General features: G+C 56.8%; 1 protein-coding gene across 4 annotated transcripts in view; it reads right to left on the bottom strand.

The window, feature by feature from the left end:
- The window catches only part of RBM19 (RNA binding motif protein 19), a 121465-nt gene continuing 97804 nt past the window's right edge, over window positions 1-23661 (bottom strand). For 2 of the 4 annotated variants that reach the window (XR_011250032.1, XR_011250031.1), the window contains exons 23-26: window positions 20808-20928; window positions 1274-1384; window positions 202-569; window positions 1-135 (exon numbers count right to left, since the gene is read on the bottom strand). Coding sequence is in view for 2 of the 4 variants with exons in the window: in XM_069558310.1 (XP_069414411.1) it covers window positions 1287-1384; window positions 20808-20928 (219 nt within the window). In the remaining 2 variants the exon portion in view is untranslated. Of the gene's footprint in view, window positions 570-1273; window positions 1385-20807; window positions 20929-23661 lie in introns of all 4 variants that reach the window. The other 2 variants (XM_069558310.1, XM_069558308.1) reach the window with 1 other exon arrangement.

Genomic DNA, 23661 nt, shown 5'->3' with positions numbered 1-23661 from the left:
TGCTGATGAGTGCTTGCTCTGGGCTTTACTTGGATTGACTGGTATGGTCCCAGCACCGTCTGTGAGGTAGGCACAAGATTACGCCCATTTTACACTGAGGCTCAGACGGAACCTTGCTGGTCCACAGTCACAAAGCTGGGGGTGGCTGGGCTGGGATTCAGGCCCAGAGCAGATACGCTACTGCTCTTTCCTGCCCATCACCCCCATCTTGGCGTGTGCTGGGCTGGGATCTCCAACAGGTGTGGGCATGTGGGCGCCCCAAGTCTGGGATGAGCCTTGGGAGCCCATTGGCCAGGGCTGGGGGACCTGCTCGCATTTCGCGGGGTCCCCGGCCTGTGAGCAGAGGGTGTCTGCCATTAGTGGATGCGGCTGAGCTCCACCTGAGCTGGTGTCTGGGCTCGGAGCCTGGTGCTTCGTGAGTGGGCCCACGGTCGGCGAGGACGGACGGAGGACTAAACCATGGCTCACGGTCCCGAGCGGCGAGGAAGGGGCAGGACAGAGGCCATGTTCCAGACTCTGAGCCGTCTGTCCCTTGATGAGACGGAGGTGGGAACTCCAGCTCAGCAGCCCTAGAAGGGGACAAGAAGAGAAGCTTCTGGAGCTGCCTTACATGCTTGGCACCGTGTCTGCGTTCTTTTTGATGAATTCGATTCTTTCTTGCTAAAGCCCTACGTGGTGGGAACCAGTTAGTGAGGTGGAGGCTGCACCCAGGGAGGCGAGCTGACCTGGCTAGGATACTTGGTCTGTGCTGGCCAGAGTGGGCTGTGGTGGGCTAGGGAGCTTCACGCCCAGATGGCCCAGTTCCACAGAGTGGCCGTCACCCTGGGGATTGTTCTGGGCTTGTGGGCAGTGGGGCCTGAAGGTCCTCACTGCCATGCAGTTGCCCGCCCTGGAATGAGCACCCCAAAGTCCCTCTGTGCTCTGACCTTTGCCCCAGGCGGATGGGGCCCTGCCTGCATCTTGGGGTTGCTGGGAGGAGGAGTGAGCCACGGGACTCGGGGGTGGGAGGTTTGGCCACTTCCGGGTTCCTGTGCTGCTGTGCGGGACACCCCAGCGTGGTGGTGCCCCACCTGCTCTCTGGGCCTCCAATGCCTGGCACAGGGCAGGCACAGTCAGTGCCCGGGATGCCCGGGGCTGTGAGCTGAGACCCTCGTCCCCTCTGACCTTGGACCAGTGGAGCGTGGGGCTCCCGCCCCACCACCCCAGCCCTCATGGTAGGGGGTGCGGAAGCCGGCGCGGCTGTGCCCATCCCCAGGGCCCCACCGCCACGTACCCTCGGTGCCAGCTCACAGCTGAAGGGTCTGCTCCTTGCCGTCGTCCTCACTGTCTTCCAGCTGCTCCAGGATCTCATCCAACACCACAGACCGCTTTTTCTTCGGGGGCTCTGTGGGAGCCCAGATGGCAAGAGAGGAGGAAAGAACAGCCGACAGGGTTGGGAGGCGGGAAGACAGCGGGGACAGAGAGCAGGAGGGAGTGGGAGGGGAAAGCCGGGACAGGGGGATGGAGAGGAGAGGGGGGAAGAAATTGAGAAAGACAGGGAAGTGGCGGGAGACGGGAGAGCAGATATAGACATGGAGGCGAGAGAGGATGCAGAAGGCATAAGACCAGACAAGAAATGGGGGGGTGGGAAGAAGGAGGATCAAAGGGGGTATGAGAAAGGGGAAGAGAGCACAGGGAGGAGGGCAGAGAAACGTGGAGGGTTAGTCTCTGCTTTGCCCAGGGGTGGCCCCTCTCCCGGTCCTGCCAGCCATCCCTGCCCATCATCCACCCATCCAGGAAAGAGGGAGGAAGGCCCTTCCCAGCAGGGGCAGAGGTTAGAGCATCTCCGAGGCGGGTGTAGAGGGAGACAGAGGGGCGGAGTCAAGTGAGGGAGGAGGTTAGGGAACAAATAGGAACTATTCCTGTTTGCTTGGAGGTCATGGACTCTCAATGGGGTAGCAGGCAGCTGGCACACGGCAGGTGTTCAGGAAATGGGGGGTGACGAGATGCTCAAGGACTCCAGAGGCGACATGGAGGGAATAACAATTGGAGGTGGCTTTAGATAAGAGGGGTTATTTGACTTGGGCTTTGAAGAATGTGGAGGAGTTCTCTGTGAGAAGACGGGGAAAGGGACAGAGATGCACAGTGTGGAAGGACGGACGTGGCAGGCTCAGCAACATGTCTGTCTTCTGGGTCCCAGACACTCCCGATGGTCTGCTGTGCGCCACGGCTCTCGCCTTCTCCGCGGCCCCGCAGGCAGCTGATGTCATCACTGCACAGGTGCGGGACTGAGTGCAGGCAGCTAGGCCTGAGGTCTCACAGCCAGGAAGCGGTACAGCCAAGACCCAAGACACAGCAGAGCCCATGGTCTTTCCTATTTTCCTAAGTCTCTGGTGCTGCCCAGAGATCGCCAGGGAGACAAAGGGTAGGAGGAGAGACTGTGCTGGTCCCCTTGGCCCCCCAGGAGGGGAATTGTGGGGATGGGGGAACATTAGGCTCTGAGCTTAGACCGACTCTGTCTGTCTCCTGCTAATCTAACCACTCATTCACGGTGGGCTTGTTTAGAGGCAGCTGTTGGAGGCTCTCCCAATCCCCTCTCCTCCTCTGGCTCAAACAACACCTCCTCTGTGAAGTCCTCTGGCTAGAACTAATCGCCCCCGTGACCCTTAGCGTCCATCTCCCCCGCTGGGTCAGGGGCTCCTGCAGGCGGCGGGTCTCCCCAGGGCCCAACGCTTGCCCTGGAGATGAAGCATCTTGGGTCTCTTCCAGGTGGTCCTGGGAGAGTGACTTGGTCTCTGAGGTTATTTCTTCATCTCATTCCTATGAAACTGACGCCACCACTGGCCCTCTCTTCTCCATGACTACCTGCCTGACCTGAGCACTCCCATTTCTCAGTGGACTCCTGGCCTCTGCGCTCACCCCTGCGGCCATCTACCCTGCCCCCAGCAGCTGCCCAACGGATCCTTCTGCTCCTGCTCTGCTCCGGGTGCTCTGCTGAGCGCAGAAAGGCCGTCCTAGGCATCACTGGACTGGCCCCTCCCTGGGTCTGCCGGGTGTGCTTCCGCCCCGAGACTCCCCCTCCCACATCTCCTCCCCAGTGAGGACCCCCTGGCCACCGTCTACAGGGCCCCCTCACTTCGAAGCGCTTCTCACCACCAATGGTGCACGTTTCTTCATTTGGGGACAGAACTGTCCTGCTTATAGCTGTGTCCCCTGCCTCAGCACACTGCTGGGCACCTCGTGGGGGCCCACGAGCAGCTGTCGAATGGGAGGCTGAGCGAATGGGGCAGGAAGGGGCAACGTGGTGGAGCTGGCCCCTCAGAGAACGTGAAGAAGGGGTGGGGGGCCCACATGGCCCGAGCCCCATGCCAGCATCACCAGCATCGTTAGTCACGGGGAGCAGGAGGGAGGGGGGACCGGAGGGGCTAGGAGCTGAGGTGGCCACCTGCAGGGCAGTCAGCCCCTTCCTCTCCTCACCCCGGGTTTCCTCATAATCACCAGAGGTGCACAATGGCCTCTGGAAATGGAATTTGTGGGCAGGTAACAGGAGCCGGGAAATGGAAGCAAAGAGAGCCTGCAGGCCTGTCACTGACGGCCCCCCCAGTGACTAACAATGGGGTGGGTATGAGCGCTGGGAACAACGAGTCCCTGCTCTCCTGGGCTGGCCTGGGGTCGAGGGGGTAGCTAGTGGTGGCCAGCGGTAGTCCTGACGGTGGCAGCTACCATCTTCACTTTGGCAGAATTGTTTCTTCTTTCCCACGGCCTGACCCAATTCCAAGACTGATACGGGGGCAGTGCCAGGCACCTGGTGCTTCTCATCCAGCTGGCCCAGGGGTGCCCTGCAGGTGGTGACTGTGGCTTACATTCCCGGTGCCCCCAGTGGCCAGCACAGGGCACCCCCAAGGGCACCAGACCACCTGGGGGAACCTTTCAGAGTAGCATGGCCCACTGTCCAGGGGCCTGGGGGCTCTGAGGGCCCCCTGCCACCTGAGTGTCCCCAGCACCATGCTGGCCTAGCCTTGCCAGACTGAACCCTGTGAGATGGGAACCGTCTTATCCCAGGCCTCAGCACACAGTAGGTCGTCATCTGGCGAACACAAGAATGGACAAATGAACAGGCAAATGAATGAGTAAGTCCTTCTTGGGCACTGAGGTGGGGAACTTTTAAATAATAAAACAGCAGTTGTCAGGACAATAATTAAACAGAGGCGGGACAAGAGGTGCTGATCCTGGGGAAACTGAGGCCTGGTGGGGGCGTGGCTGGAAAAGGAAACATACAGGACAGGTACTCTAGAAACAGGACCGCACCTGGGTCTCACACAGCTCCCCCGCCCCCTGGTGTGAGGCCACTGCCCCCATTTCACAGATGGGAAAACAGAGGTGCAGAGAAGCGTGCGCCCCCCGAGACCCCCCAGCTGACACGTGGCAGCCCCTGGCTTCCATCTCAGACAGTCCAGTTTGCAACACGCATGCTCTGTGTTGGGAGGGAAAAGGCATCTCCCAACGGGGCCCCCGGGGAGCGGGGGTATGTGGCAGGGCCCAGGTCACCCAGGACTCTGTGACAGGGCAGGTGGTCACAGTCTGGATTGAGGATTGGCTGCATTGGCCTCGGCTCTTCCCAAGCTGGGTGACCCTGGGCAGGGACGTGCCCGGTCCGGGACTGAACCCCTCATGTATAAAATGGGGGGACATGGCTGTTCCCCTACCCCTCTTCTCTTCAGCCGCCTTCCGCTGTCTTCCTGACCTCCCCTGAGAGTGAGGGCTCCTCCTTCCTTTGAAAACCCCTCAAAGCCCCTGGGCTTGTCCCCAGCACCTGTCATAACTGAGCTCAGAAACGGCGGGCACTGACCCCGCAGCCCCAGGCACTGACTGGAGGCTGGTGTGTGCCGCAGCCTGAGCCCTTCCGGGCCTCAGTATCCTCATCTGTAGTATGGGCCGCTAGGACTGCCCACCTCGGGACTGCGGCGAGGACTGAAGGAGAGAAGAGAGTGACACCAGCCCTTAGTAAGGACTCCACGGCAGAGCCGAGACCACCGCCTTTGCTGCTGTTCCTCACATCAGATGGTAACATGTCCCTCTACCATCAGGCCAGGGAGCGCCACTGGCCGGGGGGTGGCGCTGTCATAGGAAGGCCAGTACGCAGCAGGCGATCAATAAAAGGGAAAGAACGAAGCGATTTGGTTCATCAAGGCCAAAGCAAGTACAATCCAATCCCTACCCGCCTCCCGTCACTAGCCGGAAGCGCAGAGGTCTCCCCTGGGGGCTGTGGGGTGAGGGGTGGGGGAAGTCATTAGCGACCGGCCGACTTCACGCCCGGAAGTGAGATGGTCTGAGGTCACAGCGCTGCCGCTGTGCACTGGGTAACCTCGGGCAGGTCACTTGCGCTCCCTGGGTCTTGGCTGCCTCGTCGGTCCACTGGGGGCGGGCACAGGACTCATACACCTCCTGGGGTGGTGGCGAGGATTAGCAAGTTTATGGGAGCTTGGCACCCCGAGGGCTCAGCACCCGGGGGGGCCTGGCGTATCTGGCTCAGGCCGGGCCCCCAGCACCGCCCTCCCCGGAGGACGTGTCAGGCCCCGAGTCCCCACCGAGCGACACCCAGCACCCCCTGCCGGCCCTGCCCGCACGCGGAGCGCCCCGCTTGCCGGGAACAGCTGCTCAAATCCTATTTCCTCGACATCAAAAGCCTCAGTGGGTTTTCACCAAACAAACATAATGCAGAGCCGGAGAAAGGTGTAAAATAAATAAACGAAACAAGCTGTGCGTTTTCTTTCCGTATTACAGCTGCACCCGAAGATAAACAACAAGTGAATGTCACCAAACATCAATACCCGAGAAATTAACTTGACAAAGAGCTCAGCCGTCCCCCAACAACCCCCCAGTTCTGCCCCCGTCCCCCCCCACCGCCCCCCAACCACCCTCCAACCACCATTTTGCATTTCTGGAGTTCCCCATCTAATGATTTTATTTTTCAATTAATTCCTTGACAGAATGCCAGCCCGCGTCTCTCTCCCGTCCCTGGCTGGCGCTGTCGCCCTGCGAGCAAGGCGGGGGGCGGGCAGGGGGAAGGGTGCGAGCGGGTGGGCAGGGGCGGGGGGCTGTTGGGAGGAGGAGAGGAAACTTCACGGCTGGTCAGGGAGGAGGGGGTTCTGGAAGGGACCCCAATGTGACCGCCCACGGACAAGGGGTCACAACCGATGGCATGGCCGGCTGGAGCCAGGCTGCCCAGATCGCTGGTGAGGTTGCTGTCCCTGCTGGGCCACCGGGGGCCTGGCCTCCCCACTCTGCGCTCTGTCTCAGCAGGTACTGAAGAGCACCCGGCTTCACGGAGGCCAAAGAGCTATCAGAGGGGCAGAGGCGCTGAAGGCCTTTACAAGAGCCCAGCACCCACGAGGCACGCGGTGAAAGTAAGCCAACCCTGACTGTTATCAGCGGGTGCAGTGACCGAGAACACGTGGGCCGGTCACCTCCTTCCTGCATTAGACGAACTTGAGTGGCGGTACCAGCCCTCGACAGATAACAGTGGCTGTGGCGGCCACCCCTTCCTGGGGGTCACCCACGGTGTTAGCGGACAACTTGGGGATGTATTGACAGCTCCCTACCCACAAGGAAGGCCAGGGGCCTTCTCTGGCTATGAGGGCACCCCCGGCCCCGGCACGGGGGAGGCTGGCAGTGTTGGGGACTGAAGCCCCTGAAGACATGTCCCGGCTCCGACTTCTGGGGGACAGTTTGGAGCGGCACAGCTCTAGGGGGATGCCCCCAGGCTGCATACTTCACACACACTGCTTACTGGCTCCCCTCCCAGTTGCTCTGCTGGGAGCCTTACCCACATCTTGGGGGCTGCTTCCGGAGAACCCAAACTAAGGCACGCAAACGACAGACACTGTGTCTACAGGTGACCAAATGGCACGAAGCAGGGCCTCACGGGGCCGGCGCACTGAAGAGCATCTGGATTTGCTGACATCATCGAACATTAAAAAAAAAAAGTTACTAGTACGGAAAAATGGGAAAGGCACATAAGAGTCTCCATTTCTAGTTTCTCTTGAAACTGGCTAACCTGGCCACACTGGGCCCATGTCCCCACCTAAGGGTAACTGATGGGCTGTGTGCTGGTTGCCCCTGGAGAGGAGGCCTCACTCGTTTGGGTATTTTCTGTCTGTTCCGGGAGGCCCCAGGCTCGCTGCTCCCCGAGACGAAGGGCAGGTGAGGCAAACTGTCAAGTGAAGGCCGTGTAGCGGGTTCCCCTATTAAACCCGAAACAGAGGCGACTCTGGCAGGCCGGGGGCGGCGGGGAAAGGGTAGCAGATGTACCCCTCGCCCATCTGTCCCTTGCGGGGAGGAGAGGAAGGAGGCTGGGGTGGGGAGTGGAGGGTGGCATTCCAGGTGGGGACAGGGCCCCACCACCTACAGACGGCCTGCTGCCCCAGGCCATCAAGCACACGAGGCGCTGGAGACACAGGGTATGGGCCATGTCAGCGGGGCTGGGGGGGGTCTGGGCACCCCGAAGGCTGGCCTAGCATCTGAGGCTCCCGCTCCAGGGTAGCCCTGCCTCCCACGCTCCAGACTTGTGGACCCTGTGGGCAAAATCCTCAGATTCCCAGACAGGTCTGCCTCCAAGGGCTCTGTTCACAGTAGGCGCATACTAGATGCTCACAGAATAACGGACACTGCGTGTAGACAGGACCAGCCTGGCTCCCATGACCAGACCAGTGGCACTTTATTGGTACAAGGAGGCTGTTTCAAGGAGGTACCTTTTCAAAGCACAGCTGGTCCCCAAAGAAGCACGTGATCTGAAAGAATCTTCTCGGAGCCAGCAGGTGGGAGACTGGGCCCCAGGCCTACCTCTGGCACCTCAAGGATTTAAGGGAGTTGCTTAACTCCATTCCTCAGTGTTCCTATCTGTTAAATGGGGATAGTGCCTGCTCTCCTGATCTCAGGCCTTGAAGGTTCCAGCCTTTAGTCATTCATAGCAAATAGTCATTGAACACACACACACACACACCTAGCAGTCACTGAATATACACACACACACAGTAGTCACTGAATACACACACACACACACACAGTAGTCACTGAATACACACACACACACACGTCACTGAATACACACACACACATGGTACCAGGCCTGGTGTTAGGGGATCAGCAGCCAAGAAAACCATAAATGACAAACCAAACCAGCAGCCATAGAGGCCATGCTGGGGCCCCGGCGCTGGCAGAGCTGGGCTGTGAGCTCTGTCACCCCCACTAGTAGCCACCCCAGTCACCTCTGATCTACTCGAGTCTCGCGCTCCTATCTGTAGAAAGGGTGTGACCGAAGAGGCCACTGCAGAGGAGTCAACAAATAACGTGTGGACACTCACAACCCAGTGCCAGGTGCGCAGAGGTGTAAAAACACAAGTGTCTTCAAAGAACATCCGGAGGGCGGGCATTGCTCAGGACACGGGGAGGCCAGTGCGCTGAGCTGGAGCCCAGAGAACCCTGCATCCTCGGGCCTCGAGCCCAGCTTTCTGGGCTGCAGGCAGAGGGCTGGGCGTGGACTCACAGGCCTCCCACGAGCCAGGAAATATCACTGCCCTATTTTTCAGATGTGGTAGCAGTCGTTCTAGGGCTCTGGGGAAGATGTGCCCACGTGGGGCCATGAGCTCAGATTGGGCTGGTCCCAGGGCCTTCCTGTCATGCCCCAGAGACACCTGTATCCCCTGGCTCTGCTGCCCATCCTGCAGGGGGAGCCAGCGGCCCAGACTCCTAGACAGGAAGGGCGTGAAACAGAGGCAGGCCACGTGGCAGCACCCCCTTGCCCGCATCAGCTGTTTATTTTTTCTCCAGGAGCTACTGAGGACTTCCTTGGTGGTCCAGCGGCTAAGACTCTGAGCTCTCAATGCAGGGGTCCTAAGCTTGATCCCTGCTCAGGGAACTAGATACACATATGCTGCAACTAAGATGTGGCACAAATAAATAAATATAAAAAAAGCTGCTATTGATTCCCAACCCACAGCCTGATAGAATCATCTAGAAAACCTCTGATACCTGGACCCTGGAACCCCAGAGGTTCCAATGCAAACGGCCTGGGGTGGGCATTGGTTACTGTGACTACTGCTCTGATTACTCACAGTGCTCAGGACTGTAGCTCCCAGTGAAGCCCAGCAGGTTGAACTTGCTATGCTCTGGGCATCCTGGGGGCCTAGGAGTTACAGGTAGCTGGGCTGGTGGGCTCCCATCCACGGGGGTTGGTGAAGCTGCCTGGCCTGGATGATTGTGGATTTAGTCCCTGGTAGGGCCTTGGGGCTGGGCTAAGCCTGGGGACTTTGGGGTTTGGTCCAGCACGTTTCTGCATTAGTTACAGATGCTGGAGAGGCCTGTATAGGGTGGGGAGGCAGTGGGGAGGCCAAAAGAAGGTGACTCACTGCAGAGGACCAAAAAAAAAAGAAAAGAAACCAGGAGAGGCGGAAGGTGCCCCCCACTCTCTCGTCTCAGGCCTGGAGGGATCTTCCCATTTCTGGGGGTTTGGTCAGCATGAGATCCCTGTCCGTTTTCTCTTGGCAAAGTCCCTGGGTTGGGAGAAGAGGCTCAAAAGAATCAGTAACGTCATCTCAAGAGGCCAAGGTGGGATGCTGTCTGTACCAGGATCTGTAAGTGCAAAGGCCTAAAGGGGCCAAGGAGGAATGTGATGGAGTTAATCGGTCTGAGTGGTGACCATAGGGATGGATGCGAACTGTGGCAAAAGGGGGAAAAACAACAACAATAAAACGAACAGCCCATGTAACCCGGCCCCAGCTACCCTATGTGAATGCAGGACCAAGAGTGGTCAGGTCTTATTTTTCAAGAGAGACCAACAAGAAGAGAAGCCACTGTAATGAGAAGCCCAAGCACCACACCTGGAGAGGAGACCCACGAGTCTCAAACAGAGAAAGGCCTGGGTGCGGCAACGCAGACCCAGCACAGCCAAAACTAAGTAAGTAAAACTAATAATCATATTAATTCAAAAAACCCACCTTATTTTCTATCTTCTAGGCAAAATAAAGACCCATGATCTTAATCGATGGCTCACCAGTGTGGCCTGATTTACTCTCTCTCTCTCTCCCCTCTGCCTATAGAACCCCACTAGTTTCACTTGTGGTCCTGAAGCAGTAATGACAACCTTCTCGTCTGTGTGTTTTCCTTGGGTTTCTCAGGCCTGGGCCAGCCTACGGTTCAGAAACAAACCTGGCCACCCCCTGCCACCAGCCACAGACCTGGAGGCGAGTCCACCCTCCTCCAGCCCCTATTTCTAGCACTTCGGTCCCCAGGTCCCTGAACCTTCATCCAATCCGGGCTCGGCCCCTTCCCCTCCCAAGTTGCTCTGAAATTCTCCTTCTGTCAGTTTAATTCTGTGATCGATGAGGAAGAGCAGGAGAAATGGCCCGGCACAGCTGGTTTCCCCGTTAGCCCTAGCAGGGATTCCTGGCCTCGCTGGCGATGGCTGAGTGAAATGTTTGCAGAACGCAGAGAACACAAGTCAATAACAATTTAGCTGGATTGGGAGCAAGTACCTTCTCCGCACGGACAGCCACTCCCGGGGGAAGGCGGAGACAGTGTGTAGGATATTGCCAGAGCGCCTGGAAATATTTCCAAAACACCACTCAAAGCAGATCGGGGCACGGGGGTGGGAGCAAGGGGGAGGGGGCGCCCGGGGAGACCCCTGCTCTGGCTTGCTCCAGGCGCCCTCCAGCCTCCCCAGCGCCTCTGCAGGGAGAAAACACTTGGCTCTCAGAACCTGGCTCCCTCCCCATGGCCCAGCCACTGGTACCCTTGCTAGCAGTTGCCACTGTGGAGCCACCGTGACCGAAACCACTCCTGCTTCCTGATTTTTCTTCTCTCGATTCTGCCTCCATCAGCTGGGGTGGCCGGGGGCGTCTGAGGAAGAGTGTGTTTCCTGGTCAGTGTCAACCTCTCCTGCTGGCGCTCGTCAACACGGCTGGGAGCAGGAGAAGGAACTAAATTCAGCACCCTGGACAGGGGCAGGCAGCCACTTCCAGGGGGCAGGGGTGAAACATCTCCTGTAAAGCGCCCCGGGGGCCCGTGGTGGCCTTTACTCCATCCAGACCCTTGGTGGCAATCTAGGACAGTCTTCCCTCGCCTCCTGGGTCCTTCGAGGCCTCTGAAACAAGGGCTGCCACTGTGAAGCCTTAAGGTGGGAATGAGAGGCACCCAAATGGAAGAATAAAAACGAGGTGAGGGGAGCTTATGGGAACCTTCTGTCTCCAGGTAGCTGGCAAGATCCATGTCAGAGGGATATTTGGAATAATAAATTCTGTGACTCCACATACTTGCTCAAACTTTCCTGACTGATTTTTAAAGCCTGAAGATTATGTTTTCATGGCCAAGATCAAGAAGGCCATTTGCAAGGGCTGGCGTGGGGATAACAGGCTCTCCTGGTCCCCGATCTTTTGAAAATGTGCCGTCCTGTGAATGATTAAGTTATGGAAGGGGAGGGTTTGGTGAACTGTTGCGGGCTTTAAATATCATCTGTATGCTGATGACTTCCAAATTTATATCTCTGCCTGGACTTTGCCCCTGAGCTCCGAACTCATAGATCTATCTGCCTGACATCCCACGGTGAGTCCTAATAGGTGTCTCAAACCCGACGTGTCTGGATCACACCCCCCGCCCCCACCCGCTCTTCCCAGCTTCGGCATCACATGGCACCACCATCCTCTGAGAGGCTCGCTTTGAGCAAATATTTCCATTCTGGCCTTAACTTCCCCTCTGCCTTCTAGAGCAAATATGTCCATTCTGGCCTTAATTTCCCCTCTGCCTTTCAGAGGCAAGTCTGGCCAGCTCTATCTTTACCGCACATGCTCAAACCACTGCCTTCTGTCCACCCCTCCGGTCTCCGTCCCTGCTCAGACCACTGCCCTGGCCAGCTGGGACGACTACACTGGGACTCCTATTCCATATTCTTGCCCCGTGCAGCAGCGAGCATGAAGTATGAAGTGTGATACGACAAGCCATGGCACTCCCTAGTTTAAATCTTCAAGGGACTTCCCATGTAACTTGACGAAAAGTCATGCTTCCTGCACCACCCCATAAGATCCCACCCCACAAGATCCCACAAGGGAGCCCTGCTGGCCTCTGTGGCTTTGTTTCCGACCACTCTCCACCCGGGACTTCTCCAGCCACAATGGCCTGCTATGAGCAGCCTTCTGCCCCAGGGCCTTTGCACCTGTGGCTCCCTCCGCCTGGAAGGATGTCCCTCTAGTTCTTGGGCTCACCGGCCCCTTTCCCTCACACAAAAACACCAACTCCTGGGAAAGACTTTCTGGAACTGTTAGGGCAAACACTGACTGAAGCTGCCCACCTGCCCACCCTGTAGTAGCCATCTGCATGAATTATTTTACAACAGAAGGTCCTGGCAAGGAACATGGAACTAACAAGCCACTACCAACCAGAAGGATTTGGGAAAAGTCAAAAGGAGAGAGGAGATACCAGTCCATATGCCCTACCCACCTTCTCAGAATGCTCCTTGCTGGAATCCATCCTGGCTGAGCAATGCACGTGCCACCGGGAATGGAGAGTCCGAATGATTGGCCAGAGACAGCCCCGAAACTAACCCTATCGCCACAAAGCCCGAGACCACATGGCAGAGCGCTCCTGCTGGGTCCCCTACCCGCCTGCTCCCCACCTAGGTGTCCCTTCCCCCAAAATCTCTTGCTGTCTTAGCACATGTGTCTCCTTGGAATGTCTCCTTCATTTCCGAGTGTTAGACAAGAGCCTGCTCTTGGGCCTTGGAAAGGGTCTCCCTTCCTGCAACAAAACCACCACATTTGGAATCTCTCCTCCCTCTTCCCACCTTGAGGAGAATAAATTAGCCTTCTACATTTCCTGCACAGAGCTTGCGATCATCAGAACTTTCTTGTCATTACTTTTTAAATCATTAGTCTCTCCCACTCAAACACCAGCTCCATGAGGGCAGGGACTGTCTCTTCTGGTGGCTGCTTTGTCCTTGCTGCCAACTTAAGGCTGGATAATTAGATGATCAATGGGGAATTGAGGGTGTGAATGACCAGAATGGGAAGCAAGGCTTTGGAGCCTCTGCTCCAGGAAAAGCTGGGGGATTCCCAGGCAGAGGCCTCGAGGTGGGAGGATGAGACTGTGATTATGATGCCTCTAAAATAGTACACTCTCTGAGAAAGGGGGGTTATGTGGGAGGAATTAGCCACCCACATGGCTTCAGACATAAAGGAAGGGCAGCCGTTTCACAAGCTCTAGGGGCTGTAAACTTTTTCTGTAAAAGGGGAGACAGTAAATATTTTAGGGCTTTGAGGGCCGTAGGGTCTCTGTCATAACTACTCAACTCTGTCCTTCCGGTGTGAAGACACAGCTAGAGACTTTATGTGAAAAATGGGCATGGCTGTGTGCCAAAAACAGCTGCGTTTACAAAAATGGGCATTAAGCTGGATCTGGCTGTGGGCTGTAGTTTGTAACCATGGTCCTACTTGGACCATGGAATCCAGATCTGATAAAAGATGGGGGGATAATTAGGGATTTAGGAACTGCTGGGGTCTCGGCAGTGGTGATAGGGTGAGCTGTCCTATAGTGTGCAAAGATGAGCATCTCCTCAGGAAAAGTCACTCAACCCTTCTGGGGCCGTTTTCACCTCCGAAAAACGGGAACAGCACCTCTCTCTAGGGAGTTTTGAGGCTAAAATGAGACAGTGCATGAAACCTGGCACCGCCCCCTGCACATGGTGCATCTTTAACAAAGCTCTCTTCTCTTTCTCTGACTTCATCTTTAACAAGGAGGCACTTGACTGCCTCTCTTCTGACCAGTGGGGTTTCAAGGGTCAAGGTTAGGGCTCCCTGGCAGCATAGTACACAGGGCCGCTCTTACAGAGTCCAAGACATATTAGACGCTCCATTAAAAGGGGCCCTTATGATGATCAGACTTTTTCAGTTCGCTTATTCACCCCACAGGTTGTTAGTGAGCACCTGCTCTGTGCTGGATGCCAACATAAGGCAGGGGACGTGGAGAGGACCATGTCCCCTGGAGGATCACATCTCTTGGGGAGTAGCCAGGTTAAACCACAGAGGTGAACACAAAGTGCAACAGAGCAGGACCCTATGGGGCCTTCCCAGGACAGGCCCTCCCCCATATCCTCTACTTTAGCTCTTCTCTGAAGTGTCCAGACAGCAATATTTGATGCAAATTTCTCCAGTTGTTTTGCAGATATGAACACCCACCCCATCAAATGGAGGATGTTAACTACTTGATGAGATGAATGAGATGGTTAGACAGCATCACCGACCCAAAGGGACATGAATTTGAGCAACCTTCCGGAGACAGGGGAGGACCAGGGAAGCCTGGCGTCCTGCAGTCCATAAGATCACGGGTCAGACGACTGAGCGACTGAACAACAACCTGATGACCGTGAGCTCACAGCCCCAGGCTTCCTGGAGCCTAAGGACTGATAAAGTTAACCCCTGTGACACCGCCCTGCTACCTCATCATCAGTCAGAAAATTACGCACGATCTGATCACGGATCCGGGGATCCCCTCCTCCCACCAGGCTTTTAAAAATGCTTTGCTGGAACCCTTAGGGGAGCTTGAGGGTTTCTGGGGTCAGAAACCAGCTTGTCTCTTTGCACGGCCCTGCAATAAACCTTTCTCACGTTTCAGTCTGACCTCACTATGCATCAGGCACAGGAACCTGTGTTCATTAAAGTGTCAGGGAGACAAGGTGTGGGGTGTGACAGGGGAACTCCCAGGACAGCAGGTGTCCGGGAGAAGTCCAATCTCTGATACTTGGGCTGAGATCTCAGGTCACGGGTGGGTGGGCCAGGCTGATGGAGCCAGGGGCCCAGGAATCGGGCTCCTTACTTCCCCAGCGGGGAGGGCCACCATGCTGAAGGCCAGTGACTGCCTGGGCCTGAAGATGGCAGCTCTCACATCCCAGGCTGGCCTGGCTTGGCCGGGTGGGGGGATGGCGGCGCTGCCAGCCACTTGCCATGCTGGTCATGTCTGCGCTCCCAGCTCTGGAGGTGAAAGGTGCAGCCGCTAACCACAGCCCATCAGTCTCCCAGCTGGAATAAGACAACGCTGGGAAGCAGAGCCGCGCTCCCGGCCAAATAAAAGCCTGTTTGCCCCGGCCTCCCTGGCTGTGCACGCTCGAAAACAGAGGGTTCTGCAGGCGGATTGCTTCCGTACCATTATATTCTGTCGGTGGCGCTTGCAGGTACCGCAGCCTGCCGGGGCCCTGAAAGCCTCTCAATGCCCTGACCCTGCTGGTTTGTAACACGCTCAGGAAGAATGGGACGCAGCCAGTAGCCGCCTTTCCTCTTTCTTGCCTTCGTGCTCTCTCTTTTCACCCTCCTACATGCAAGGCACCAAAGAAAAGCACTTCGCCTGCCGGGGGGCCACGGAGCTGTGGACGAAATAGCTGATTCCGGCCAGGAAGGGGGGCAGGGAGACAACGGGAAGGCGGGACTGAGGAACGGGGTGGTTGTGCTCATCCCTGGGCGCAAGCGTCACTGTCCGGAGTCAAGGGCTTTGCCTACTTGGGGCAGCTTTTCCAATGACTTTCAAAGACCTGCTCTCGGCTGGTCCATTTGATGGGTGTTTCGTTAAGCGCCAGTTCACCAGGGACTGTCTAACGCCCCACATGATCAGGGACACCAGTGGATGAAATGAAGACTGCCCACCCCTGCCTTGGGGAAGGAGCACTGGGGGGTTTTCTCTGAGCTTTTGTGGCTGCTGATAAGGGACCCTAGGTAAGTGGTGAAGTTGAGACAGGCAGGCTGAGGGCATTTAGTTCTGCCGATCACATCGGATGGCCAGACAGCACGAGTTTTTATCAGCAAGGAATCCATCTCCTCCTCCTTATTGTCACCGTGTACTGAGAAGCGCCTTCTGTGTGCCAGGCATGGGAACCAGGTGGCATCCAGGATCCGATGCAAATGTACCATCCCATGCCCTGCCCAGCTGATGGGCATTTCATTCTCATCCCCTCTCCCTCCCTCCCTCTCTCTCACACATTCCCTGTTGTCCGGGCTTCTAAAAACTAGGATTCCTTTTTATGTCTCTCTCCTCTGCCCAGAGAGCATCCTCCCTTGGCCTGCCTCCACAGGAACGCAAGGAAAACAGGACGCGTAAGCGCCTGGCAGGGGAGGGGAGAAAATGCAATATCTGCTGCCTTCTCACTGGGCACCCACAGCTTCAGAAGCATCATCTCCTGTAAGCCCTCGATTCCCCTATGAGGTAACACCCTAGTCCCAGTGTACAGATGGCAAACCGAGACACAGCAACCTGCCTGAGGTCACTGCACAGACTGGGGTGAAACGTAAGGGGCCGTGTACACCGCTGCTCACGTGCAGCCGGCAGGATGGCTAGAGGCCCAGCTCTGACTCCTGACTTGGCCACTAGTGGCTGGGCGCCCCTGGGGAAGTCACTGGCCCTCTCTGGGCCTCGGTTTCCTCATCTGGGAAACGGAGAATAATGATGGTGTTTACCTGCCAGGATTCTGCAGGATTAATACCTGTGAAAGCCCGTAGACAGTACCTGGCACGGAGTGAGGCTTAACAGATGAAGGTTGTCATGGGAATAATAACAGTAATGAGTATTACTTGGCCCGAACTGCTCGTGGAGCTGTGTGCCTTGACCTCGGCTTGTCAGGCACCGACAGGGAAGAGAAGAGCTGGTCACAGGGCCTGGGAAGCCCTCGGCCCAGCAGCGCCCTGTCCCCACGGTCTCCACCAGGGGAGCAGCGGGCCTGGTGGAGGAGCTGAGCCCCGGAGGTGAGGGTGAACTTGGGGTGATGCACGCTGACTGCACCAGCCATAATGGAGGGCCTCTCTATCACTCCGGCCACCTCAGAGGCCATGGTGTCACGAGTGAGCTCCCTGCTGGGTCCCCCCAAATGGTTAAGATGCCGGCCTTTCATTCTGAGGCCCACCTTCCCCAGGGAGCCCTTTGTTGTGGCCTCGGTGTTCGGGTTGGGCAAATGGGGCTCAGGGCCTCCACCTGAGATCTGAGTGCCTTCCTGGCACAGACTGGGGCCAGGGGGGAGGAACTGGGCATAGATCCCACTTGCCGTTGAAGTCTGCCAGGGCCCTGGAAGCTCTGAACAATGTGGATTTTGACACAAACGAGCTGGGTACTTTTCGTCATGGGAAAGGGGCAGAGCCGGGAAAAGGGTGCAGCTAGCAGGGCAGCAGGCCAGCAGCCCTATTCTGAGTATTTAAGGCCGCTGCGGGTACCCCCCGTTCCCAAGGAGATCCAGCAGACAGTGGGCGGGTGGGTGAGAGGGCTGACATTTTCAGAGCACTGGTTTTCGGCTGACGTGTCTGCCCGGCTTCCCCCACAGCGTTCTGCCTACTGGGGAGGGACGGAGCGGGTGTCACTCCAAGGATGGGGTGCTATAGCCAGGCTGTCCGAGAGTGCAAACTCTGCTTCCACCCCCTACTATCTAGGTGACCCTGGGCAAGTTCCATCATCTATGCGAGCCTCAGTCCCTTCATCTGTAAAATGGGGTGATTAAGGGCATCTACCCCCGGTGGCTCAGCGGTAAAGAATCCACCTGCCAATGCAGGAGACATGGCTTTGATCCCTGGGTCGGGAAGATCCCCTGGAGTAGGAGACGGCAACCCAGTCCAGTATTCTCGTCTGGGAAATCCATGGACAGAGAAGCCTGGGGGCTGCAGTCCGTGGGGTTGCAAGAGTCAGACGCGACTGAGTGACTAAACAACAGCAACATTCTAGGGGTGTTGTGGGGGCGGGAAAAGGCAGCTTGTGCTGTTCTTGTTATCGTTGATCATTTCATGACTCCATACGGATTCATATCCTCATTTGTGGAATGGCAAACAGAAGCCCCAGGGGCCGCAGTGACTTGTCCCAGGACACTCAGCTAGGAGGCGCTCAGCGGAACCTCTCCATGCCTCTGTTTCTTCATCTGTAAGATGAATACTTTGGCCACTCAATGCGAAGGACTGACTCAATGGAAAAGACTCTGATGCTGGGAAAGATTGAGGGCAAGAGGAGAAGGGGGTGCAACAGAGGATGAGAAGGTTGGATGGCATCACTGACTCAAAAGACTTGAGTTTGAGCAAACTCCAAGAGATGGTGAAGGACAGGGAAGCCTGGCGTGCTGGAGTCCATGTGGTCAACACGACTTAGTGACCGAACAACAAGCTGGGGAGAGCAGTACCCACGGCAGCAGGGGCTGCTGTGAGGATGGGAGAGACGACGCGTGTCACAAACAGACGGTGCCCCAGCACAGAAGAAGTCCTTATCATTAATACACGGTAGCTGTCCTGAGTCCCTCTACGCTCAGCTGGTCTCAGTTCTGTCGCCTGCAGAACGGGGCTGATCACACCCGCTGCATAGCGCCATGAGAGCATGAACAGGACGATGGCTGCAAATCCACGGCTGTTTTTCCTGCTATCATTGCATTAGGTTGGCCAGAAGGTTCATTTGCTTTTTTTCCACACCATCTTTTCCAAACCATCGTCAAGTTTTTCAAAAGATAGTTTATGCTGCTGCTAAGTCGCTTTAGTCGTGTCCGACTCTGTGCGACCCCAGAGACAGCAGCCCACCAGGCTCCCCCGTCCCTGGGATTCTCCAGGCAAGAACACTGGAGTGGGTTGCCATTTCCTTCTCCAATGCATGAAAGTGAAAAGTGAAAGTGAAGTCGCTCAGTCGTGTCTGACTCTTCATGACCCCATGGACTGCAGCCCATCAGGCTCCTCCATCCATGGGATTTTCCAGGCAAGAGAACTAGAGTGGGGTGCCATTGCCTTCTCTGGATAGTTCATGAAGAAACTGTTTAAAAAATCTATTTTTGGTTGTGCTGGGTCTTGGTGGCTGCTGGGTCTTGGTGGCTGCACACGGTCTTTTTCTCTGGTTGTGGTAAGTGGGGGCTACTCTCTAGTTGTGGTACTTGCGCTTTGTCATCGAGGTGGCTTCTCCTGTTGCGGAGCACAGCTCCTAGGGTGCGGGCTCAGCAGGTGTGGTGCGTGGTGGCATGCACGGCCCCACATGCCCTAACCCTAACCCTTTTTAATTGGCTGCAGGGCATGTGGGATCTTAGTTCCCAGACCAGGGATCGAACCCGTGTCCTCTGCATTGGCAGGTGGATTCTTAACCACTGGACCACCAGGCAAGTCCCCCAAACCAACTTTCTGGCCAACCTAATACCTGCCCCTGTCTGGGCCTCGGCCCGCAGCTGACCTGGGGAGATGGCCAATCTCACAGAAGTGCTTCTGGCTGCGGCTTTCTTCTGGGGGGAGGCTGTCTTTGGAGATCAATCTATTGAAGGGGGCTGCTCTCTGAGGCAGGGCAGGACTGCTGAGCCTGCAATCGTCTGCTGGCCCCAGAGAGGGGAGGTGGGGGGGGGACGGAAGAGTCCCTTACACAAACATTTGCCGATGGGTGCATTTGGGCCTGTCAATGGCTGTCGATAAAGATAGGATTTGGGGACTTATTGAGTTGTGTGCTTGTGGCTGTGTACTTAGCCCTAACGTCTCTGGTTTCTCGTTTGCCTTTACTTATGGATTCCCTAGTCTTGGACGGGCCCTGGCTGGCATGGGGGCTCAGAGATCAACCCATCAGTGACAAAGGTGAGCCCAGTGATGCAGTCTCCATCCACTATGGGAAAGGCGTTGGTCCAATGAGGAGAAGAATCGTAAATACATACATGACTATGCGGCAAGGAGATGTAGGAACACAGGTGGAAACAGCAGAGAACAGAGCCATTACTGATAACCTGAGGAGCGGGGAAAGGGAAGGCTTCCTGGAGGAGGTGTCCTTTGCGCTGGGCCTTAAAGGCTAGATAGGCACTGACCAGTTTGACAAAAAAAGTTGAGGCAAGGCCATTGTGAGCAGAGGGAAGAGCATATGCAAAGTCAGTGTCCTGCTGGGCATTTGGGGATGGTGACCTCCAAGGGAGGTGTGGTGGGGAAGGATTAGATGGGAGAGGCCCCTGGGGTGGGGAGGGGGGGTGTGTTCTAAGGAGCCTGATGGGCGGAGCTACAGTCACAGGGCTTCCATTCCACTTCTGGAGGATGTGCTGGAGAAGGCGAGGTTCGTGTAAGCCCCTCCGGCCACCCTCCCGACTCCACCTGCCCCCGCCATGCCGGCCAGCCTGCTTCTCCATGAGTCACACTCCTAACCTCAGGGAGCCCCTCTGTGGGCACAAGTGTCACCTCTGCTGGGAGGCCTTTCTGGATCCAGCACCTTCCACCTACACCCAAGCCCCCACCACCCGCCCGGGTCAGTGCTGCACTGCTGGCATGGGACACGGCAGGAGCTCACTAATAGTTAGTGGGGGTGGGCTGAGTCATCGGCGAGGCCGGGTGATACCACCCAGGTTTGTGAGAGGTGGGGCGTGGTCCTGGCAGGAAGTACACGGTGCTCTAACCGGGTAACTGAGGACAGACAAGTAAAGGGGTAGCAGGCGCAGGGAAATCGGGGCGAGGGGCCCCTGGCTTGGCCACTGGACCCTGGACAGAGAGCACTTGCTGGGTGGAGAGGGCCACTGGATGGGAGCTGTGGCCTTTGGTGGCAGTGACAGCTAGCCAGCAGCACCCGGACAGGTGGGGAGGTGGCAGGGGTGGGGGTGGGGTGGTGAGGATGACCACCCTGACCCAGGCTCCTCCCCCTTTCCCTGACTTCCTGCCAGGCCTCCCAATGACCGGAGTCGACGGGCAAACACCAAGGGTGTGGAGGCCACTGATGCCACCCGCAGAGGTCAGCGCCCTGCACCGGCTCAGAAAGCAGAAGGAATACAGAAAGCAGGTGCAGAAGAGCGGGAGAGGCGGGGGGACCAGGCGCCTGGCCCCCTGCAGTCCTCTTACCGTGGAAGTGCTCGGCCGTCTTGCGCCGCAGGGCCTGCAGGCTCACCTCCGAGTCGGCCCACTCCAGCACCAGCCTCCGGCCGTACAGGTGGGTGCTGTGACACAGGGCATTGAAGGCTCTCTGGAGAGAGACACAGCGCATGAGCGGAGACCTCCCTGCAGCCTGGCTGCCTGCCCCACACAGCTGAAGGCCAGCTCTGGCCCCGGGACACCCACCCCCTGGGGAGGGTGTGTGAGGAGGCACTGCACGCTCCTCCCCCACTACAGGGCTACGTGACCAGGGCAGAGCTACATGTGGCGGGGTGGTCACAACAGCCGCCGCCCCGGCCTGTGATCGGTGCCTGGGCCAGGCGGCCAGCTCCCCTCCCGGGTCACAGCCTGTCTGGAGATGGCGAGCCCGTCAGTCGGCTGACCTTCTTCCTGGGGCAGCGCCTCTTGAGGAAGCCGAGCTGGTCTGGCCCCTCGATGACAAGCACACGGGCCCCTTGCTTACACTGGGTGGCAGATAAGTCCTCTGCCGGCCCTGGGGGTTCCGTCCCCCGGCTCTCTGCTGCCCTCTGCAGAAACACGCTCAGGGCTGCCAGCATCCACCCAGCTCTTCCCTCCTGCTTTCCACCCTTCCCGATCCTCCCCTGCATGCTACCTACTTTGCTCTTTTTGATTTTTGTTTTCTAACAGCTTTACTGAGATATAACTCATCTACCACCCGAGTCACCCATCTACAATGCAACGGCTTTTAGTCTGTTCACAGTCACGTGACCGTCCCCACACCTGTTTCAGAATAGTGATGGACACGGACATTTAGAGCTCGTTGAACCATCATCACCCCAAAAGGAACTGTGGACCCACCGGTAGCCACTCCCCACCCCCCAGCACCCCCAGCAAGCACTAGTCCACTTTCCAGGTCTGCAGATTTGCTTGTTCTTCATATAAATGGAATTGTACGGCACCGGCAGGTTCCATCTTCAGTATCACCGGGTCTAGAGCTAAACGGCTCTGTGCTGGGGCCCTTCCCAAAATACCCCTGATGTACACAGAGGCTGCTGGTGCTTGGTGGCCAGGAGCTTGGGCTCTGAGGCCACTCTGCCTGGGCAGGGCGGGTTCTGCACTTCCTAGCCTAAGGGTCTTGGGCTAGCTAAAGAAACCTCCCGGGCCTCAGTTTCCTCATCTGTAAAATGGGTGTTTTAACAGCACCCTCCTCTAGGGTTCTAGAGTAGCGTTAACACTCAAAGTGCCCAGAACAGCCTAAGGGCACACAGCAGGCACTCAATAGATGCTAGTTCTCTTGGAGGTGGTGTTACCGCCACAGACAGCTCTGATTTTTTATTCTCTTGGCAGAAGGGCCTTGGGTTAGCGCTGAGTTTGGAGAGGGCAGGTCCCTGGGCGCTGTGAGCACTGGGGAGCAGCAGCAGCTGGCAGCAATGTCTTGCTTTTTGCTTCTGGGTAGCAGTCACTGCCATCTGCTATGAGAAGAGACGCTGTGGAGGGATGTCCCTCTGGCTTCTCCGATGCTGCGAGGAGGCAGCATGTACCCAGAAGTGATCTGGACAGGAACCAAGCCTTCTCTAACCTCATCTGTACTGTGATGGTTACAGGTTGGATTGGGTCCCCGTCGCAAAGAAGATATATGGAAATCCTAACCCTGACAGGGGCGGCCCTACTCCCTCCACACCCCAGCAGGTTGTGACTTTATTTGCAGAGAGGGTCTTTGCAGCTGCAGTTAAATTAAGACAAGGACATGGTGGAGCAGGGCGGGCCCCTGATCCTGTGTGACTGGCATTCTTACAAGAGATGGCCACGAGAAGACACAGACAGGGTAAATGCCCGTGAGGACTGAGGTTGGAGTGATGTCCACAAGCCAAGGAATGCTGGCTGTCACCCAGAAGCTAGGAGAGGCCGTGGAACAGAGATTTCCTGAGAAGAAACCAACACTTCTGCACCTTGATCTTGGATTTCTGGCCGTGACACTAAGGGCTTCCCAGGTGGCGCTAGCGATCAAGAACCTTCCTGCCAATGTAGGAGACATAAAAGATGCGGGTTCCATCTTTGAGTCGGGAAGATCCCTGGAGGAGGGCACCGCAATCCACTCCACTATTTGTGCCTGGGGAATCCCATGGACAGAGAAGCCTGGTGGGCTATACAGTCCATGGAGTCGCAAAGACTTGGACATGACTGAAGCAACTTAGCAAGCACCCACCGTGAGAGAAGACATTTCTGCTGTTTTAAGCCATGGCAGCCTAGGAAGACAAGCGTGACCCTGGGTAAGACAACTGCCCCACTATGAGCCTCAGTTTCCTTACCTGTGAAATGGGGTTACTTGTGCAACTTACACAGTATGAGCCCCGAGGGTGGCACAGGGTAGGTATTTGATAGACAGCTGCATCTGAAAAGCACCTGGGTGGGACAGGTTATCTCTTAAAGATTAAATGTGGGTGGGGCCAAATCAAAGAAATGCCTCTGTTCTTCTCTGTGCTTTTCTGAGCGGGGACAGGTGCGGGAAACTTTCTTTCCCTTTTTTTTTAAAACGTTAATTTAAAAACTCTTTCTGACTGCCAGCCGAGCCTCTGCATTTTTTTCCCACACAGATATAAAAATGCATCTGGACTCCGAGCCGAAATGGCCCATTCAGAGCTTTAAAACACACGCGTTCTCAGCTGGCAAGGCAGAGAAACAGCCTGACTGGGGGAGCTGGGGTTTTAAGAGAGGGGAGAGAAATTGGTTGGGAGTCTGGCATGGTGGGTACTCCATTCTGGTGCCAGCGTCCCTGAGGAGCGGTGGTCTCGTGGATACAGTCGGGTGCGGGTGGCCAAACGGCGGCCTCTGGGAGGGGTTATTAAGTCAGAGTCCGAAGAAG

This window comes from Ovis canadensis, chromosome 17, assembly GCF_042477335.2.
Source record: "Ovis canadensis isolate MfBH-ARS-UI-01 breed Bighorn chromosome 17, ARS-UI_OviCan_v2, whole genome shotgun sequence".
NCBI lineage: Eukaryota > Metazoa > Chordata > Mammalia > Artiodactyla > Bovidae > Ovis > Ovis canadensis.
The sequence above is the reverse complement of the archived record's forward strand: the minus strand, read 5'-3'. Positions and strand labels throughout refer to the sequence as shown.